This window comes from Euprymna scolopes, chromosome 1, assembly GCF_053919585.1.
Source record: "Euprymna scolopes isolate OS-2025 chromosome 1, ASM5391958v1, whole genome shotgun sequence".
Lineage (NCBI taxonomy): Eukaryota > Metazoa > Mollusca > Cephalopoda > Sepiida > Sepiolidae > Euprymna > Euprymna scolopes.
In genome coordinates this window covers 25,080,529-25,103,105 of record NC_136482.1, presented here as the reverse complement: position 1 = coordinate 25,103,105, position 22,577 = coordinate 25,080,529, and the positions used below count along the sequence as shown (strand labels likewise).

Below are 22,577 nucleotides of genomic sequence, written 5' to 3'. Positions count from 1 at the left end.
ATGACAATTTTCATTCATTTCAGAAATCTTTTAATCTTATTTAAATTCAATAAATGTTCAGATAATTTTTTATTTTGTAATACTTTAGTGTATTTGCTTTGTTTCTGACTAAAAGTCTTGCAAACTTTTGACATTTTCAAGTAACATCTTTTTGAATTGCCTCCTCCTCAAAGTTCTTAAAAAAAATTGACCCCCCCCCACCAAAAAAAAAACAGTAATGCACAAGTGTCAAACATCTTTTATTTAAAGATTTTTTCTTATATTTTATGTTGAATAAGTGGTCAGATAATGACAAAAAACGAAAATTATATGCCATCATGTAATATTGTACATATGAAATATTTTCGTCTTTAAATTAAAAGAGTGATCGCCTACACTGAGGATTTTGTGTGGTGGACCAAAGGGGAAATTAATTCAAATAAAACTTCAGGATACATTAAAATCAAATAGAAATAAATTAAACACAAAATTATGAATCAGTTTTGATAAAAAAATTAAGTAATTGAAATAGAGTAAAGATTAACTGATTTAAATACGAAAAAAAAGTTTTATATTGGGTATAATGATTATGTATTTATCTCCATTTCATCAAACCCTTTTAAAAAAGTTTGAATTATCCCCCCCCTTTCATGTCATTCTTAAATTAAAGAATAAAATATTTCATATGTACACAAAGACGCAAAAAGTACCAGTAAAAAAATTATGTTTATGAACAAATTTTTATTTTTATTTCTAAACTTCAAAATTTTCTGAAAAAAAAAAAAATTCATAAAAATGAAATCAAATTCTTTATCAGAAACTTGCTAATGTACCTGAAGACAAGTGATAAAATAAATTGTTTGCATTAAAATTCAATCAATCTGAATGGACATCTTTATCCAAATTAAAAAAAATAAAATGCCTGCAATGCATCCATTGTTGAACTATAAAAACTTCCAAACTTAATTTCTTTTGCAACTTACATAGGACCGTTCTCGTAAGTTTGAACAGGGAATACAGTTGGTTTGGTGAGTGGAAAATGGATGTTACTGGACCTAGTAAAAATCAGAATTATGATTTTTTTATCAATAAGAAAATCAAGTTGTATCTTTCTTGTTATTAAACTTAATTTCATGAAATAAAATCCAACAAATCAACAGTTAATCAGCTTTTCATTTTACATTTGAGATAAAAAAAATATATATTTATGCAATTCTTTCATATGAAAGCAGTATAAAATAGTGTTGTGCAAATTGGTGTTCAATTCATCTATAAAGTTGTATACATGATAACATAATAAGTTATATTTCTTGGAGGAATCCAAAAAAAATGGTTTATCGTTTTATATATGTATATGGCAACAACAGAACTTAAAAAATAAACAATTGAAAGGTTTTCACATTTCATGTCTTCAAGGACCAATGATATATTGGATAAAGTATATGGTAAAATTTGTAAGTTCCACTCTTTTAATCTCCAATGTGGGTGACACTCAAAAAAATACAATTGCGAATTACTTAACACTTTCTACTCAGTCATGGCTGACAGAACGAGACTAGGCTACCCCTGTGGATTTTCAAAATTTCATGCAGATTTCAGAGTCTGATGGAAAGATGCCAGAGTCTGACAGAAAGACGCCAGAGTCTGATAGAAAGATGCCAGAGTGACAGAAAGACGCCAAAGTCTGACAAGATACACCTGAAAAAGGTTAGAGTTTACATCCACTAAAACATTGTGAAAATAACACTCAAGAACAGTAGTTCGACAAATCTAAATATTATGAAATCATGAGTGTTTTGGAATTTTTGATATGAAGATTAATGATTCATATTATTTGGATTATTCAGACTATTGTTCTCATCTGTAGTGTTATTTTCAAGTTTTCAACCAATGAGAACAGGAATGAGGCAGCCACTGACCTTCTTCAGGTGCATCTTATCAAACTCTGGAATCTGTATGAAATTTCAAACTGAACTTTTATTCAATCCAATTTTTTTTTTTTTTTTTTTTTTTTTTTTTTTTTACAAGAGAATCACCGAAGGCCACTCGAGGATAAGGGTTAATGAATGTAAGGTGTTTAATAATCGTTAATGGTGTAGATTGGGTAGAATTTGGGTTATTTAAGATGGTTCAACAAGAACTTGTTTACATTGAACTTGTTGTCATCAGGAAGAAGACAATGAAACTGTTCCACATGTGGGCAATTCTAGAAAAGAAGTTTTGTTCATGGAATCTGCGTTCAGAATTAAACACAAACAGAGAGTGGGGAAAATTATTCATTGTCGTTGTAGCTAGTAGAGTGTTTTTATTTTTTTGTTGTGAAAGTCTGACAACTTTGAGGCTCAGACAAGTACTTGCCATGAAAATAACAGAGGAGGTAGACTGTTCTCATTCCATCAGCCATGATCAGGTTGTAGTCATAAATATTTTATGAATCCATAGCGCAATGGATAGACATGCTAGGTAACAATCAGTTTTAAGCCGCAATTTTTTAGAGGTTGAAGGTTCAATCCTCACTACAGACGATACTAAGAATATAATAAAAATTACTTAAGTATTCTACCCAGTTATGACTGGCAGAACAAGAACAATCTACTAATTGATTAAAGGATTCAGTTCAAAATTCCATACAGATTGCAGAGCTTGCATATGAATGATTAAACGCACATTAAGAAAGCTGGAGATAACATCGGCCAAAACGTTGTGAGAAGAATATCCAAGGTGAAAACATCAAGTTTCTGATTTTTTGAGATGAGGATTGATTATTTGGATTATTCAGGCTAATGTTCTCAACTTGAATGATATTTTCACGTTTCAACTCATGTAATTCTAATCTTTTTCAGGTGTATCTTGTCAAAGTCAAGAATCTTTCTTGAAAACTAGGTAATCTATATGGAATTTTGAACAGCTTTATTTAATCGATGAGGATAGTATGTTCTCATTCTTTCAGTTAAAAATCTTCAGTAATCTGCAATAGTATTTTTTGTATCTCCTGCTCTGAGGATTGAACCTTCAATTTCCAGAAGGGTGTCACTCAGAATTTACCAAGTACTTTATCCATTACACCACAGGTCAAGTAAAAATATCAGTTCAAATAATCAAAATTATACAAGGTGCTCATAAATTCTAAACAGTTTGGATTTATTTGCTTCTCCGTGCAACAATGTGTGGCACAAGGCTGGAAGGTGGGGAAACCATTCCCTTCTCAGAGGCGAGGGCATTCTGGTTGAATGCAAAAATAAGCAAGAACTAATCTGTTGATACTCCCAATAAAGGCACCTCTGGAAGTCATTAATAAATCATCTGAAAGAGGTGGTAGTGCCTGGAAGGATACTCCTCGTAGGATTTATCTGAATCATACCTCATACCAACCTGAAAAGGTCTGATAATCAACTCCTAGGCTTCCAGAAAAATTTTCACATTAACCAAAACTGGCTTGACAACTGATAAATTTTCAATTATCCTACATTCAAACTTTGCGGACACCCTGTAACCCCCCCCCCCACACACACACCCAATTATGTTTTTGTTGACAATAATTTACTTAAAGTCCAAATATGTTGCCAGAATTCATTGTTTCAGGTCGAGGCCGAAAACGTATTTCTTTTTAAACTCTTATTCGTTCAAAACAAGGCATATTGCCACTTGTGATATAGTGTTATTTGGGCTCATGCCTACAGAGGCATTACAAAGGGAGTTGATAAGCAAGATGTCTGTTCACATTGCACTTAAATTTCAACATGTTAGTACAATCATGGAAACAGGGAGTGAATTCCAAAGTCTAGCTGTTTGAGTGAAGAACTATTAAAGTAAAAGACTTTCCGGCATCTAGCGATCTCTACAATGAAGGGGTAGGATTTTGCTGCTTGTCAGGTTAGTCAGAAGTATTTATGTCAAGGGGGTATAAGTGCTACAAGGTTGTCAGAGCACATTCCATTAAAGTACTCATAAAACAGGCACAGGGATGCAACAGGGGTTGGAGATTGGTTGATTGTGCAAGACTTTTTAGATTGGCGACTCTTTTTTGAATCCTGTCTAAAAAAGAGAAACTAATGTTAGGTCCACCAGCCCAAATGTGGCAAAAATACTCCATGCATGGACGAATGATGACTTTGTAGAGATACAAGACACTGTCAGATGTAAGCAGTTTTTAGCACAGTAGAAGGATTCCACCTTCTTTGCAGCAGCCCTGGCAATGTTTTCAATGTATTTGTTCAAATTCATGTGCCTTGTAATGTGTTTGTACTTTGCAAACATCTAAAATTTAATCCATTGTTTTAGGATAGGCTTCTGGTGAGAGCTATGAATGACAGTAGTGGTAAGCTCCCTCCTATAAAATTTTAGAATTCAATAATATTTCCTCTTAACAAAAAATGATCTTTTAGAATTCTCATCAGACATAGATAGCATTCCATCTGCCATTCAGAATTTTTCAATCTGTTATTCATATAATGAAATAGCAATTCCTTGTATTTTATCGATTATATGCTATATCCAGCCAGATACAACATCCTTCATTAAGAGAAACTTTACAATAAACATTACTATTTCCATTAGATATGCATCTGTTTATTAGCCAATCACATTGCTACAAACTTGACATAAGCTTATACGCATATATAATAGCCTTTCATCGTTCACAAAACATTATTTTACTTGTTTGAATTTAAATTGCCTAATTAAGATAGCATTTACTTGGGTGGAAGTAATATTTTATAGACAAAAATGTCTGAACAAACCTGCTATTCGAGTATAAATCAGAAATCTTTAAAATATAGGGGAGTTAACTTATTTTACAAATATAATATTTATACAATTTGTTTGAGAATATATCACATATTGTTTGCCACTTTTTTTTTTTTTCATATATTGTATGCTCTTAATTTTATCATCTGGGTTTATCTATATAACAGGACACAATGAAAATGACCCATGAATAAAAAGAACAATTATTTAATTCAGGCCTTAAAAATTTTGATGATATAAAAAAAAAAAAATAACTGATAAAATGTGTTCAAAAACAAGGTTTGATTTTGCAAAACCAACAATTTCTCCAGCATTTAAAGAAGCAAACTAATTAACCAATTTTAATAGTTGCTATCATTTTTAACATGAATTCGGATAGCAATGAAAGATCGAAAAACATGAATAAAAATCTAAAACAATGTTTTAAATGTAAAAAAAAAAAAAAAAAAAAAAAAAAAAACAAGAAATGGCCGACTTAAAGGTCAGTTAATAATTAACAAATCAAAATCAGAATTTACAATGATTTTTTCATATTTTATGAAGAATTTTTGATGATTTTCCAGAAAAACTAACAAAGCAAAAATGGAATGAAAATATAAATATGCAACAAATAAATATTACCAAGGCGGCAAGCTAAGCTACTTTTCTATTTATCTGGATAAGTTTTGCGAGCACTTCTACACTATTGGGATGAAATTTTGTAGTCGATAAATGGAGTTTTCAGATAAAAAACATGGTTTAACTGATTTTTTTTGTCAATTCTAATAAGTTACAATGGTAGCTTCCAAATTATGCAATCAGAATTACCTGAATATTACTGAATTATTAAAAATTAAAAAAAAAACTGTCATTGTGGTAACAGGTTAAAAATTGTTGCCATCTTGTTTAAATCAAAATGGAAAATTACCTCTCTTTTGAACCCTCCTATGTCTTACGATCGTTTTCGTAAAATTCTATTTTTATTTTCTTAAATAATTTTCTACTTCATCAATTTTTGTAATTTTTGGATATAATCATCTTAAAAATATGAAGAATATGTAGATACCATTGTTTTCATATGAAATTCAGTTTTACGATTTTCTAAATCTCGTCCTAATAGTGTAGAAGTGCCATTTTGTGTTTTAACTGATTTTAAAGTGTTTTTACTTAAAAAATAGAGTTAGAACAAAAAACAAAACAGTAGTCAGTGGGATCCTTCTACCACTCCAGAAGATATCTCACTACTGATGCAATTCTCTATCTATATAAAAGCCAAGTACGTCCAAGGATGGAATACTGTTGCCATATCTGGGCACGAGCTGCTAAAAACAGCCTATCCTGCCTTGACAGAGTACAAAATAGACTTTGTGGCTTAGTGGGGGATGCCCTTTTCTCTTCCCTGCAACCTCTCTCCCACAGAAGAGACGTTGCGAGCCTATCCTTGTTTTATCGTTATTTCCATGGCAGGTGCTCGCCTGAACTCCAATCTCTGGTCCCCCCTCACCAATCTTTCACGAAAAACACCCGTCTAGCTGAATCCACTGTGAAAAATTTCCCCCACTCTATATCTGTGCCTAAATCAAAATGCGGATTCCATGAACAAAGCTTCTTTCTTAGAACTGCACGCCTGTGGAACTCTGTTCCGTCTGCCTGCTTCCCACCGGACTACAACTTGGATGTCTTCAAGTCCAATGTTAACAAATTCCTAATGAACCGCCCCCTTAAGTAAACACTTCATCAAATCTCCACACTAACGTAATGTACTTGCAATAACCCTTATTCCTGAGTGGCTTCCGGGCCTTAATAAGTGGTGATCACTGTGTAAAAAAAAAAAAAAAAAATTCGAGCCATAACAGGACCTCGATAATACCTCCACAAACAAAATACTGTAGAAAAAAATTCACATGATTGGTGACATTTATTGGATGTGTTTCTATCAGTATTTTGTTTAATTTTTGATTTTTGAGTAATTATCAAAAACTATGCTCAACTCTGGCTCTAATGAGACCACCAGTGTTTCGTTCGAAAATCGACAGGTTTTACACTACCTTTATTTTTAAGTAAAAAAATATTAAAATAAATTAAAATACAAAAAGATTTATCCAGGTAGGTAGAAGAGGAACTTAGCTTGTTTTTGGTAACATTTATTTGTGTATTTATTTATTTTTTCACTTGTTTTTTATGTTGGTTATTCTGATAAAAAATTTAAAAAATCACTTGATTTCCATTATTTCCAATTTTTGTTTTCAGACTTATTCTCATCTTGATTACTGCATCATAACGTTTCAGCTGTTCTTCTTCCCTTCCAAACTCAGTCTTCCTGTGTCGATTTTGTATCCAAGCCTTTATTCAAGCCCTAGGTATACATTGTGCACATTAAAGTTTTGAGGCTTTGTGATATTTTTTTCAGTTGTCTTTGCTGCCTTTACTCAGGATTGAAGCTCAACATAAGCTGAACATTTCAAACATCTTCGTCATTTTAACCACATGTTAAGAGGGTAATTCCAGGTCACGACTTGAAATCCATGTCCTCAGATTTTTTTCTAACTTACACTACAAATGGACATCATAATAACTAAGAAATCTTGACAATTTGAGCATGTAACTCTAAGCGGTTTCTGATTTAGAGTATTTTCCATAAATCACACAAGATGTAGTCTGGGTGACATTTTATTAATTATATTTTTTGAATATTTTCAGTTTGGAGCATGTGACCCTGAAAATTCAATCTGGTAAGTTTTTGGCCTGAGGAATCCAAAAATGGCACCAGATTTGCTCAGAAATATAGGCTTTTTTGTGATTTTATCACATTTTGAAATTTTTCACATGTGTATCAATATGGTGCACAAAAAAAAAAAAAAAAAAAAATGGCTGAGCATATGGTAGTTTTTTTTGGGGGGGGGGGAGACATTCATGCAGACACTATGAGGTACTGCTGAACAAAAAAATGGTAAAAAAGTTCTTGTTCTGTTCACGTAGTGTCTATTCAAAGTTAAGTCTTTTTTTCCAAGGGTTCAGAAATATTCAATATTGTGTTTGATCTGGTGATTAAATTCATCTGCATCTTACAAAATGATGATCTACTAAAATAGGAAGGCAAAATGTCTGAAACATTACGATAACTAAGATGAAGAAACGAGTTCAAAATTTGTATTTAAAAAAAACAAAAACAAAAAAAAAACTTATTTTCAGATGACATTTTATATGCAGGTAAAAAAGTCATGATATAATAATTTGAAGTGTAAAAGTTTATAATTGTTTGAAAACAAAAATCCTTTGATAATCAAAAGTTCTGTTGAGAACAGAACATAAAATATTTTGTATAATCATTAAAAATGGATTTATACCATCTTTATTGAATATTAATAAATAAATAAATAATCATTTCATATTAAAATTCGTTTAGTATTACACATGTAAACTCGAGAAAAAACACACTTGAAATATATCAACATTATGTGAATAAGCGAAATCAAAACATTGAGACTGGATTTGGCCTGATTTTGTGTGATTCTGCTTATTCAGATAATGCTGACATTTTTTTTCTAAAGTTTACATGTGTAATACTAACTGGATTTCAACTCAAAATGATTCCTCATTTAATAAAAATTTAACAAAAACAAAATTTTTAATGCCTATACACAATTTTTTCTTTTCTTACATTCTGCTTGGCGAGACCTTTAACGATTTTACTAATCCTTTCATTCAATTTGCGTTTGGCAAGAAAAATTCAGTAATGTTTACACAGCAGTCTAGAAATAAAAATGGCCGCCTGACTGAATTTTACATAAAACGGAAACTGAATGAAAGTGAAACAAAATAAAGTGAAAGTGTTGTATAATTATTTTAAAAAATAGTTTCATTGATCCGATGATTCCACTATAAATACACAGTTAATTGAAAATATGTGGATGAAGGCCAAACGAAAACTTTGTTGTGAATATGCTACATTGCAATTTTTTTCTTCTTATATTTATGAATTAGTTTGCAGAGAGAGAGAGAGAGTTGGGCCAAATAAATTCGGAAAGATGTTATACTGCATAGCATTCAGTTATTCAACGTAAATGTTGAATAATTTCTATGGACAGATGGACCAAATTAATGATGCAGAGGCACATCCAAAAGCCTAGAAAATAAATATTACATTTTAAATTGAAAAACAAAACATTTTTTTCACCATTTTAAATTAATGAAAAAAAGTCCTTTCCTTTTTTGTGGGGGAAAGGTTGAACAAAACCCCTCCTCATCTCACATATTTTGTCGGTAGGTGAAATCTGTTTAGAATGTAGAAGCGCTATATGCTAGGGAATTTCCAAAGGAACAGGTTCACTTAAAACTGGCCAGTCCAAAACAGGAATATTTCAAAATGGAAGCCATCATATTTTTATACAAAAACTGGCCAGTACATTAAAAAAGAGAAAATAATAAAAACAATGACTATATGATTGGTTTTTAACTATGTCAGCAGGCAAAAATACTTTTGCTCAAAAAAGTTCGTTGTTGGAGCCGATCACTTTATTATCAATAGAACTGCCTAACCACACGCAAGTCAGTTTTCATCTCACTTTTTAAGATTAAAAACACATTCTGCTTCACTGGAAGAAATCAAGTTCGGTTCAAAGAACATCCTCTGTTCAACTCTGAAGTAGCCCTCAAATTTAGAATTGATAAGCTAGGCTTAACATACATCCAACCTAAAATCCAAGTTAGCTTAAAAGACTATCATATGCAAAATCATTTAAATTTTTCAATGAATTTCTGAAGGAGAAACAAGTGTTCCCTCATCATTCGAGCATTCAAATTTGAGCAACATACATTAAAGGAGATATTAATTCCAACTGTGACTTTTGGCGGCAACTACCTCAATGCAGTGAAACCCAATAAGAAACATTTTCCCACCATATTGATCTTCGAAAGAAAATTCAAGCGAACAAGCATTTCTTTTATAACATCAGAAATATTGTTCCTTCAGTAACATGTGTCGATTTACAAATAAAAAATGAGATGAAGATTCACCTTTATTCAAAAACATTTGTTTTGCGCAAGAGTATTTGTTCAAATCTCTTGTTCTCCTTTGTTTTTATCTTTTTATATACGAGAGGGGGAGGGGAGATAAGTGATCTTCTCTGAAACGGTCTCTACCAAACTACTGCCAATTTTTGGTCTACAGGCTTGAAATTTAAAATATAAGGGATTTGGAGTTATGAAATTAATTCGATTTGATTTTTAGTCTGTAAATATACCTGCCAAGGGGTTAAAATTGAAAAAAATAAATAAATAAATAAAACTTGGCAGGTGTAAGTTGACTTAAATTGCTCCTCTACACATGTGCAAATATACATTCACATGTTTAAGTCAGTTAATTTGTAAAGTTTTGATATGTATGGGAACTTAGCTCCGATGGTAGCAAGAATGCAGGAGAGCTAAATGTTTTGGTTTTGATTCTAGATGATGGCACCAAAGTCATATTTTTAGCTTTTCTACAATCCGATGCCATCATGTTTTCAGTGTGTCGTGTTTATCAATTTCTTTTTCTGAAATCCAAAGTTTGAGAATTGATAATCACTTATTTTTTTTTTACCAAATGTTGGAAAATCATTTTCTATATTTTATAGCAATGCATCACTTTGGGTGACATGTGACTACCGTATCTATATATGATAGTTACATGATTAATAATAATGGATTAAAATGACAGTGTATGTCTAGAATAATGTAGTCCTTTGAAATTTTAAATTATTTTGGAGTCTTTAGACTGGTGAAAAGAAATTGATGTTATATTTCCCCACCCCCTCCCTCCACACACGAGGCAAGAATAGACACAATTTCTAACTTTGCCAAAAGAACAGCCCCCCCCCTCCTAAAGTGGGACAAAAACAAAAATTGGTTCAGTTTAATTGAAAATAGAACAAATACTACACTTTAATTCAAAATGGAAGGTCAAATTATCAAATAGTTTTTTCACTTGGCAAAAAAATCACAAAAGTATAAACCATTAATTGAAATTGCTTCTTTCCTGTTCATTGTAGTATGTTGCTGGTTCATTCTCCCAGGCTTTGCCTTCTACCTTTGAGAAAATGATCCTACCAGGGAATATCAATAGGGCTACTCAGACATTTTTGCAGGCCAAAATGTTCTTCCTTTAGGGCACTAGCTCTTCAGTCCCATTTCTAAGCCTTGTATTACATGTTTCTGCTATGGGAATATCAACTGTGGGCTTGGTGACATCATCATAGTCTTGAACCCCTGGAGGGGCATAGGCCATCTACAACTTTGTAGATGCTTTTGTAGCAAGGAGGGTAAGGGTGCTGGCCCCATGCCCAACCTTCCCAGAAGGCTCATACAGCGCGTAGCCTTCCAAATAGTCACCCATCTAGTACTAGCCAGGCTCAATGTTGCTTAACTTCGGTGATCTGGCGAGAACTGGTGTGTCAACATGATTGTGCTGTACAGGCTTGGTGACATGCCGGACTGAAATTCTGTCAAGACTACTGCATCACTTTTACTAATATTCTTGGAAAAGGTATGAACCCATATATCCTCCCTCCAACTAAATAGGACAGACTAGACTCAACTTGTCTAGAAGGAAAGTTCTGAAATAACTGTAGTTGTCTCTCTGCTTATTCTTACATCGTTTCCATCACAAGATTTAAGCAATACTGATTCAAACAGGATGCAGTTGGGAACTGTGCAACTCTTGCTTCAATATAGACTCATATACAGAGCCCCTTGAAAGGGTATTCATTGTCTAGGTTAACTAATAGATAAATATAATTTATTTAGTTCTCTCCCACTGCAAGAACTTAGACACCAGAGTTGGACAGTGGGATTCAGAAGTTAGCGTCCCCCGAGGAGGGGCACTCTGACCTGCAAAAAGTGCCTGGGCAGCCCCATCGACATTCTCCAGTGAAGGCGTCAGGCAATTAGTAATAAACTAGCCCCTTTCTCAAAGAGAAAAGGCAAAGCCTGGGATGATGGACAGAACTTTACCCTCACCGCAAAATCAACAGGGACCGGATCATTATAGGAATGGTCTAATCTCTGTTGATTTTGGGGCCGAGGATAAAAATCCCTAGAACTAATAGAGAAATATATAAAAACATTCCAAGAATCAAAAATAAAATATAAAAATCAAAATCAATTTTTCTGAACAAACAAAAAATATGAGCATTTTCACCAACATTGAAAACTGTCATTGAAGCCAGACAGTTTGAAAAAATATTAGTGATAAAATAAAGTTTGGTGAGTAGATTAAAAAAACATAACAGTGGGACAATACTTCTCTTCTTGTGCACAAATGCAGTTCCAACAGGCCATGCGAGAAATTGTAAAGGTTTTTTTATTTGGCCTCCAGGTCAGGTAGGCCTACACTCATCAATTAAAAAAGAAAAAAAAAACAGTTACAAGTGGAAATCAAAGTCGAATAAGTGTTGTTTTGTTTTTTTTTAAACAAAAATATTACTTTGAGTTGTCACATTTTGTTTGGATAAAGTATGTTTTTTAGTAAATTATTTTTATTTGTTTATTTTGAAATTTAAATTTTATTATTATGCTATGGTCATTAGATTATCAATTGAACCAAATTATTATAAAACTAATTCTGTTATGTTTGTGTATTAAATTAATTGATGTAAATTACTACCAAACCTTTAACACTTAAGAATTTTACAGCAAGTCAAAATGACTATTAGTTTAAAATGTTCCTAAATTCCTTTCAAATTTGAAGGTGTAACAAAGTCATTCAGTTGATTTTTATTTCGAGAAACAAAAATGCATTCTGGTTAACTTTATTTCATAATTAAATTATTTTTATATAGAATTTTTTCTAAAATTTGTTTTAATACTTTCCATTATTGCATTTTTATTTCACTAAATAATTGATTAATAGTACATGAAAATAATATCTAAGTCACATAGATGCAAGAAACACATATGTGAAAAGTGGTTACAAAATGTTATTAATATAGAGATTTTATTTATCTATATAAAAGGCATGTCCAACAAAGGCTTTTTTGCTGGGGTTTTCGGGGGGGGGGGGAGTACCATCGCTTAGAACTTCTTATATACCGTGTAGATCATAATATGTCCGAATTGTGAACGCGTGTCGCGGCTAGATTTATTTATGTTGACTTTTACAAAATTATTATTTCGGCTTCTCACGTGTTGGTTGGGATTTTTCGTATAAAAGTGAAACTGATATGAAACTAAGGCGCAGTTCTCAGCCTACGGACCGGAAGCGTCCAGAAAGCCATGGACGTTTAGTCAATGTCGGTGAAAACCATCATATCAGACAATTGCTTTCATTTGGATACTCCCCTAATAAAGGGGAGCTGGTTTTCCAACACGTTGGGGAAACAAAACCAGACAAAGGTGGGTAAAAAAGCGAACCCAAAAGAACTACCTTTACAATTAAGTGCGGAATTTAATTTCCTTTGACCTAATTAAATTCGCCACGCACCTGCCTCTTCTGTGTTTATAAAGATTAAAATGTTTTTAGTTACTTTCCTTTCGTGGGCGAGTGGTAAGTTATCAAGTTTTTCGCCTCAACGTTCCGGGTTCGATTCTACCTACCTACCAAAACTTTTTAAATTTTTTTTCCGATTTTTTAAACGAGTGTTTTTTTTTTATATTTTGCTTTTTCCTCTTTTTACATCATGTTCGCTGTTTGTTTTTTTTTTGTTTTTCCGATTTTTTAAAAGAAGTTTAACATAGGGTTTGGATCTAACCCCCCCCCCCCACACACACACCTAAAACACCCAGGCAACACCAGGTACCTCCGCCAGTGTATAATAACGTTGTTGTGATGGTGAAGTGACATAATGTATGAACAAAAACAAACAAACTGCTTGTTCCGTTTTTATGGCATATTTTTTAGTTTGTTTTCTTTTTGAAAAAGAGAAGCACCTCTCGAAATTATCAAAAACATTTGACCAACTTTATTATACAAAACAACAAGTTCATATTTACTAATTTATATGTGAAAGATTTTGAAAAATAGATATATGAAGATTTATAATCTACAAGTGACTTTCATTCGTTTATCTGTTTTTGCTGTTTACATATCACCATCTCAGTATCCTACATTGCTAACAGCCTTCTTAAACACATTTGTTTACGAGCAATTATTTAAACAAAGTACCTCTTCTTATATAAATATACTTTTAGATTACTTTTGTGCAATGATGAACACTGCGTTCCACAACAACTAATAGCATCCGCCATTAACTGACCTGAAAACATCAGTCAGCACAAGTAGTTCTGATTCTACGTGAGTTATCAGTATCAGTGTTCATCTGTCCCACTACATAAACATGGCCAGAGCAATCAGCAGGTCCCATTCTATCTGTAGCGCAGCATCAGAAGAGGCTCTGTCCCAAGCAACTTTGCTAGATTTCAAGTACTGCTCTATGAATAATCATCATACACTGTGACAAGATGACACGGCAACTGAACTTACAATACTAATATTACCATCAAACTAGAATAGCTCTAACCACAGTAACAAACTTGTTTACAACTAGCAGCAGTTACTGATCCTGTTTGCAACAATATCATCTATCCCAAGAGCCCTTTCCCATAGGCCTATTTAGTTCTTTATGTCACAAAGATTGTATCATCCATTAAAACTAATTGAAAATGGGGCAATAAATGCTGAATTAACAAAATATGACATATTTTAACAAGACAACAGAAGATATAGTCATAACTAGTGTTGGGACGATTCCTAATTTTTATACGATTCCGATTCCGATTCCAGGAAAATATTGATTAATGATTCCGATACCAAGTACAATTCCGATTCCGATTCCTAGGGAATTATTGTTTTGAAATATACCAGGTAGTTTTATACTTATGGTCGGTAGTTCCCAAATATGTTCCCTAACTTTGGAAGAGATATTTTATGTCTACACCGTCGTGTTTTGGTTTAAATAAAATTATTATATAGTAAACTAAACGGAAAACTTAGCAAAATTTATTTTAGAGAAAATTTATTTTACTTAATTGGAATACAGAAAAAAAAACTCAAAGAAAATAGAATTTATCCTTAAGAGAAAAAACAAATAAAATAGAATTTATATAACAGAACAAAAACAAGAAAATTAGAGAATAAATACACACGATTCATTATTTTGGTCCTCATAATTAACAGATTTAATGAATTAAATAAAAAAAATATAGCGGAAGAGAAAGAAAATATATACTAAGTAAATATAAAAAAGATAAATATTTAATTTAATAATTTATAAATGAACGTGCGTAATGAAAAAAAAAACAATATACCATGTGACATGGCGCCGTAGATACAAAATAACCTTTCCAAAGTTAACGACCATATATGAGAAATACCATTAATCGAAAGTTTTTGTGTTTTATACCAAAAAGGTAGGTATAGCGAAAAGTTATAATTAAAGGAATTTCAAAAACGATTTTTTGTTTGGCTATTGATAGTTGTATTTGTGATGGCAGTTCTTCAGACCTCCATAATTCATAAGGAGTAGTTAACACCTATTATTTTTTCTTACTTTTTCATTGCTTTTACACGTTGTTTCTAACGTGAAGAATAAGTTTAGCCAAACTAATTTTGAAATAGGGTATATCAAAGGAACACATATAAAAATGATACCACTATAAAAAACAAATGAAATACTAGATAAAATTGAGCAAACATAATTACCAAAATTACAGAAAAAGATTAAAAAAAAAAAATGGTGAAGTTTGTTGAGTGAAATGAATTATTGAAAGAAAATTAATTGAACTAATAGAAATGTTAAATAAAAAAATGTCACATTTCAATATTTTTTTAATAATTAAATTCTCAGGGTTATCGAAATTAAAAATTAAGTGATTTTTTTTTTATTAGACTTCTTTCGAAGCTTGTTACCTTGAAAAATACATTTAAAACCCTGTTTTTTTTTTTTAAATAAATTGAAAAATAAACGCAATTAAAAAAAATTTAATTGATAATTGAAACTTTAAAAACATATTAAACATTGAAAAATTACTTATCTCACAAATTAACGTCCAATAAAGTAGACCCAGTCTTTATACAAGAATTCGGTTATAATAAATATATCTTTCCCAAACTTAAAAATTAAATCTTTTTTTTTTTTTTTTGTTTGAGAGAGAGAGAGTGCTTTAAAATCGCCGGGGAATGCCGCCTAAAATTTTAAAGAAGTAAATTTTAGGAGTTTAGTGCCTTTCAAAGACTGTTATCATAATTTATTATCATCATTTAATTTCCTTTTTTTCCTTCACCCCCCACACCTTTCCACGTGGTTCAGTAGTAAACTAGTGCTCCTGTTGCTGTCAGTCAGCTAACTTTACCTAAGTTTTAATTTCTAGTTAAAAGAATTTTTCATGAATAGAATCAGCATTTTTAAAAATTATTTTTTTAGTTGTATATATTGTATTTACTCTTTGAAGTTAAGGAGGGTTAAAAAAATTGGTGACACCTAGATGGTGACGTAGGCAAAAAAATAAAGACACTGCGATTTCGACCCTCACTAATAAAACTGCTCTGAGTGACTAGTTGGTAATTTTTTGTTCCTTTTCTTTTTTATTTTGCTCCTCCAATTTATTTGGATGCTTCATAGTTAAATGTTTTAACATGTTGGTTGTGGTCATGTTAGATGGTTTTATTCCTCACAATATTTTAATTTGACAGACTTTGCAAATGGCTTTCAACTCATCATCTTCATCAATGTAGAAGTGTAAGCCATTTTGAGTTTCAGATGGTTCGCTGTTACACACAAGTGGTAGCAGAAGTGTAAGCCATTTTGAGTTTCAGATGGTTCGCTGTTACACACAAGTCCTGGTAGGTGACTTGTTTGTAGTAGACAGTTCCACAGAACAAAATATTCTTACCGTGTTGAAACCCGGGAAAGAACATGTGAAATTGCTCCAGAAAAGGTTTAATATTTATGAAGCAATTCTGGTTTATGATTGGTTTGTAGCAGAATGTGAATTATTTGATTCGTCAGTTCTTAGCAGCATCGTTTATAAATAGAATCGTCCGACTGTGTGGGATCATACCCCTTTATAGGATCAAAATATTGCAACAATCAACTTCAAAAAGTTTCCATGCAAGACTTTTTTTGGACTTTGGCGTTGTACGTTCTATCCCAACCATTATCAATGGACCAGAGGTCATCTCGTCAGCGCAGACAGGGCCAAACTATTTGCAAAGAACTTTGCAGCTAATTCTACCCTATGCGACGAAGGCCATCAACTCCCCATATTTCCTCCTGCAACACAGAACAAGCTAGGTAACATACAAATATCCGTGCATGAGGTCGCCAAGCTAATCAAGAACCTAGATTCTAGTAAGGCAACTGGCCCTGATGGCATCCCAATTATAGTGTTAAAAAAGCTTCAACCAGAACTTGCTCCCATACTTACGAAACTATTTAAGCGCTGCCTTAAGGAGAAGTGTTTTCCGACCCCCTGGAAGACCTCATCAGTTTGCCCTGTATTTAAGAATTAAAGTGATAAGTCCTCTCCCTCTCAGTACAGACCAATAAGTCTCCTGTGTGTTATGAGTAAGTTGCTGGAATCCATATTAAATAGAGAAATAGTCAACCACCTCAGCAGAAATAACCTTCTTAGTGACACACAATATGGTTTCCGCTCTGCAAGATCTACCGCAGATGTGCTGACGGTTATATCCCACAGGATTAGTGAATCTCTTAACAAAGGCTTCCTTTCTAGGGCAATTGCTCTTGACATATCAAAGTCCTTCGACAAGGTATGGCATAAGGGTCTACTTCACAAGATTTCCAGCTACGGTATAACTGGAAATGTTTTCTCAATACTTAAATCATTTCTCTCCGATAGGCTCATAAGAGTAGTGGTAGATGGACAAAAATCGGAGGCCTGTAATATAAATGCTGGAGTCCCTCAGGGGTCAATCCTGGGCCCAACTCTCTTCCTGATCTACATCAATGACCTCCCTAAACACATACTTAAATCATTCGTTGAAATCTATGCTGATGGCACGACCATCTACAGCAACACATCAAAGGCTGTAAATGACAAAGTTCTCTCTGATTCTCTCTCCTCTGATCTTGAGCGCGTGGTTCAGTGGGGGAAGATGTGGCTAGTTACCTTTAATGCATCCAAAACCAAACTCCTATCCTTACATCATCAACGCTCTGATCCCCAGCTGGCATCAATTGTGATGGATGGCTCTCGTCTAGGTGAGGCCCCGTGTTTTGACAAGCTTCTGGGTTTGACCTTTACTCCTGATCTGAAATGGAACACGTACATCAAGTTTGTTGCCAAGGTCGCTGGAAAGATAATGGGATCCTTCTACCGCTCCAGAAGATATCTCACTACTGATGCAATTCTCTATCTATATAAAAGCCAAGTACGTCCAAGGATGGAATACTGTTGCCATATCTGGGCAGGAGCTGCCAAAAACAGCCTATCATGCCTTGACAGAGTACAAAATAGACTTCGTGGTTTAGTGGGGGATGCTCTTTTCTCTACCCTGCAACCTCTCTCCCACAGAAGAGACGTTGCGAGCCTATCCTTGTTTTATCATTATTTTCATGGCAGGTGCTCGTCTGAATTCCAATCTCTGGTCCCTCCTCGCCAATCTTTCACGAAAAACACCCGTATAGCTGAATCCACTGTGAAAAATTTCCCCCACTCTATATCTGTGCCTAAATCAAAACGCGGATTCCATGAACAAAGCTTCTTTCTTAGAACTGCACGCCTGTGGAACTCTGTTCCGTCTGCCTGCTTCCCTCCGGACTACAACTTGGATGTCTTCAAGTCCAATGTTAACAAATTCCTAATGAACCGCTACCCTAATTAAACACTTCATCAAATCTCCACACTAACGTAATGTACTTGCAATAACCCTTATCCCTGAGGTGCTTCCGGGCCTTGATAAGTGGTGATCACTGTAAAAAAAAGTTTTAAAGAAAAATCCGCTAAAAAAGACAAAAAGAAAAAAATATAAAGGGATGGGGCGGTAAATTGTACCAACCGGTAGTTAACAAAAAAAACTTATAGAATTTAATTTTTGAAACCAATGTATAAAAGTTTACATAATGAAATGCAAATATGCATTTTCTTTTGAATGTTTTTTTGGTTGACTGTGTTCAATTCACACATGGTTGATGCGGTTCAATATTTCTAAACTATAAGTCTTAAGTAAAATTCTATTTATAAATACTTTTTAAAATGAAATTATTTAATTAATCGTAAATATTATTTAGACATAAAAATTAATTGATTACAAAACCTTTTAAAAATATATATATTAATTTCTTTTTCGTTTGGCAAAAAACTGCGCAAAACACTTTTAATTTTCAATTTAAAATTCTAGAAAACAGATTATATTATTCTGCTTTTAATATAATCAAATTCAGGGTTTTATCTTTCTGGAGAAAAAAAATTAAAAAAATGGATTTTATTTCAATGAAATTAAAAAAAAACTTGACTGAATTGAATTAATTACCCTTGAATTAACGAAGGGGTTATTTAATAACTTAAGGTTTGGAAGAGATAGGTATGGGGTCGATTTTTTTGAAACTTCAAAAGAAGCTGACTACTGTCAAAACTTTGCGAAATAATACAACGTGATCAATTTCATTTTAGAGATATTTCTTTCAAAAGCCTTTTTTAAAAAAAGAAAAAAAGTACATTGTTCTATTAAACCGTTTACTGTTTAAATAATTTGACTTTGCTCGTTTTATTTTAAGAAAATATAAGTTGAAAAAGCATTTTCATTCAGTATTAGAAGATTTGTCAGTAAAAAAAAAAAAAACAATCGCCAAACTGATAAGCGTTTTTTTATTTTTACTCGCAATGTAGAGCCCTGCATACTTCTTTTCAAGTTAACTCTTTTGTAGTTTTGATTACAATAGATCTGAATGAATGAACCTCGTAAGGGAGGGGGCACTAAGCATTGCCCTGTTAATAATGAATTTCTTTGGTTTCTTTTTATAACATGCTACATTTCTCTCTTGCGGTTAGAAATATCAGGAAATTTTTTTCTTTTTTTCAACATCAGACTAAAAGAATCGTAATGAAGGAATCGGAAAATTAAGGCATTTTTTAACGATGCGATTCCGATTCCGATACCTCCCAAAATACACGATTCTTACGATTAACGATTCCGATTCCGATTAATCGTCCCACCACTAGTCATAACAGTTGAGGATATGCTCTTATAAATCGGTCTGACACTCTGGGCCATTTTTGGAGTAGTTAGGCAGAGTTATAGTTTTGGGTAGTTCTAAGAAGTATACCCCACTCCAGGCTTTACATTCTGTCTTTAAGAGAGGATTAGTTTATTGCTGCTAACTACCTGAAACGCCTCTACCAGGAAATATTGATGGGTTTGCTACATTTTTTGTAGGCCAGAGTGCACCTCTGTTTGTGCACTGGCTTTTCAAGCTCCAGTTTTTGACTTCATGTAACATCTCGTAGTGGGAGGGCAGTAAATGCCATCTTTTAAAATAGAGACCATAGATGACCCCATAACATTTATGTGGTTAATGATATAAATATTTGATTAATGAAAAATAAAATTGTGAAAAAGGCCTTCCAAGCAAAATGAAGTATTCCTGCAGTGCATATACAAGGTGCAGACGATGTTTGCAAATTTAAGTGCTAATTTTGCATTTTTATTTTTCGTTGTCAGTCTTGTCTTCATAAAAAAATAATTGCATTTCAATTCTTTCTTTTTGCAGATTAATTGAATTTGGTCAATTTTGAACCTCTATATTTGTAGACTAGCAGAGCTACCCCGCATTGCCCAGGGTAAACGTATAACATAACTTTTATCCTTTGCCTTTTCTCCCCCTTTCCCATTCCTGGTGTTGGAGCAAAAAATTCCTGTTGCTGATCTTGTGTGCCAAAATCCGGTCTTCCCACATTTTTCACCATTAAAGTGAGAAGAGCCACTCTCTGTATTTTTTTTTTTAAATAAAAAAAGTCACCACTTATCAAGACCTGGAGGCCACTCGAGGATAAGGGTTAATGAGTGTACAGTGGTCAAAGGGAACATGTCATAGTAATCATTAGTAGTGGAAATTTGGTGAATTGGATTACTTAAGAGGATGGCTCATCAAGAATTTGTTCATGTTGAACTTGAAGACGACCATATTGTAGTCAGTTGGAAAGCAGGAAAATGGAACAGATTTCCATAGGTGTGCAGTTCTAAGAAAGAAGCTTTGTTCATGGAATCTACGTTTAGGTTTAGGCACAGATAAAGAGTAAGGGAAATTAATCATAGTCCCATTAGCATTTTGCTTGTAAACTTTTGAGCACGTTCCAGTTGCATATCTTTTTGAAGGTAAGATTTGTTGCTTGAATAAGATACTCAAGAATAGGTCATGCCAGAATTATGTATAAAGACCAAAAAGTGTCAAAAATTAAGCTAAGACAGGATCTCTGAATTAGGCAATCAAGCGCTGGTTCTTGTGCATTCTAAGTGGATATCTAAAAACAATTTACATTTTAAGTCGAAACACAATTTCGTTTTTTTTTTTTTTTTTTTTTTCTTTCTTTGAAGATTGTAATGCTAGGTATGGGGCAGCCAAACCAGCTACCAACATTCCTCTGCTTTTTATTGAAACCAACCGAGAGCTCTTTTTAGTATCCTCGTTGTTCCCTTAAATGCAATTGCGTAGATCTCTTTTGCACTTGGTTCACCAGAAATATTAGTTAGGTAGGACTTCAGGTTCTTCTTCATAAGCCCTGTGGCACCTATAATAACTGGGATGATTGATATCTCCCTAAGATTCCAGTTTCTTTTCATATCATACATGAGACCTTGATATTTGGTCTGTTTCTCTCTTTCAGCTCTGTTCAAACCTCCATCATTAGGGACACTGATTTATTCATATAACTATGTCAGGTTTGACAGCAGCATTTTCTAAGTAGATGGCTGTAGGATTACATAGTCGTAATGTATGGTATATAATCATTACATGATTATGTGTCATGTTGAAATTAATAAAAATGATTTTAATTCATTTACTGACAGACATGTATGCAGGTCATCAGGTCATCAAGTGCATTAAAATGTCATCTTAATCTTACTGTATACTGAAAATAAACGTGACATCAACTTGGAAAAGAAAAGAAAACTGGAAGTTTTTAAGGTGAGAAAACAGTTTTGTCTCACCCCCTTTTTTTTTTTTTGATTATTACAAAAAAAAAAAAATTGGATTTAAATTATAATATCGTTTGATCATTAAATTGCTAATTGAACCAAATCTTATGAATATAACAAATTGTCTTTAAGGTAATGTTTTAATTTCTATTAAAAAAAACTCTTTAAAAGTTAAAAAGCTCCCAAAAATTTCCATCTTTTAATACATGAGCATTTGCAGAAAATTTAAAGCCAGAAATAACTTCCTATTTGACAATTTTGTATCTTGTTTATGGATCAACATGCTTAAGAAAAACTGAATTTTGATCTTCCGACACCATCAGCACATATGACAGAGAAACACATTTTTGTCTCTCTGCATGCACGTTCTTATGAACAGACCAATGATGCGTCATGTAGACATCAGTATCAGAAGCAGCTAGCAAGAAGTATAAAAAGGGTGTTTGTTCATTCATCAGTCCCAAAACACTGCATTCCACAACAACTAATAGCATCCACTAAGACATCAGTTAGCACAAGTAGTTCTGATTCTAGGCAGGTTATCAGTAGCAGTGTTCATCTCTGTCCCACTACATAAACATGGCCAGGGCAGTCAGCAAGTCTCATTCTAACCGTAGCGCAGCATCAGAAGAGGCTCTGTCCCAAGCAACTTTGCTAGATTTCAAATACTACTAAATGAATAATCATCATACACTGTGACAAGATGACACGGCAACTGAACTTACAATATTAATATTATCAT

The 22,577-nt window shown here is 33.1% G+C and overlaps 1 protein-coding gene and 1 long non-coding RNA gene across 8 annotated transcripts in view; one reads left to right on the top strand and one right to left on the bottom strand.

The window, feature by feature from the left end:
- LOC145287961 (fructose-bisphosphate aldolase-like) overlaps window positions 1-22,577 on the bottom strand; it is a 46,179-nt gene that overhangs the window by 15,914 nt on the left and 7,688 nt on the right. Inside the window, exons 2-3 of one of the 3 annotated variants that reach the window (XM_080135967.1) lie at window positions 11,984-12,069; window positions 963-1,034 (exon numbers count right to left, since the gene is read on the bottom strand). The exons of 1 other annotated variant lie outside the window; for it this stretch is intronic. In XM_080135967.1, the coding sequence (XP_079992093.1) occupies window positions 963-1,034; window positions 11,984-12,021 (110 nt within the window). In that variant the 5' untranslated portion in view covers window positions 12,022-12,069. The remainder of the gene's footprint in view (window positions 1-962; window positions 1,035-11,983; window positions 12,070-22,577) is intronic. One more of the 3 variants, XM_080136127.1, reaches the window with a different exon arrangement.
- LOC145288429 (uncharacterized) overlaps window positions 1-22,577 on the top strand; it is a 71,748-nt gene that overhangs the window by 44,562 nt on the left and 4,609 nt on the right. For 2 of the 5 annotated variants that reach the window (XR_013869297.1, XR_013869296.1), the window contains one exon: window positions 20,409-21,824. The exons of 1 other annotated variant lie outside the window; for it this stretch is intronic. This is a non-coding gene — a long non-coding RNA (uncharacterized LOC145288429). Of the gene's footprint in view, window positions 1-7,404; window positions 7,437-12,767; window positions 21,825-22,577 lie in introns of those variants that run through there. 2 more of the 5 variants (XR_013869298.1, XR_013869289.1) reach the window with 2 other exon arrangements.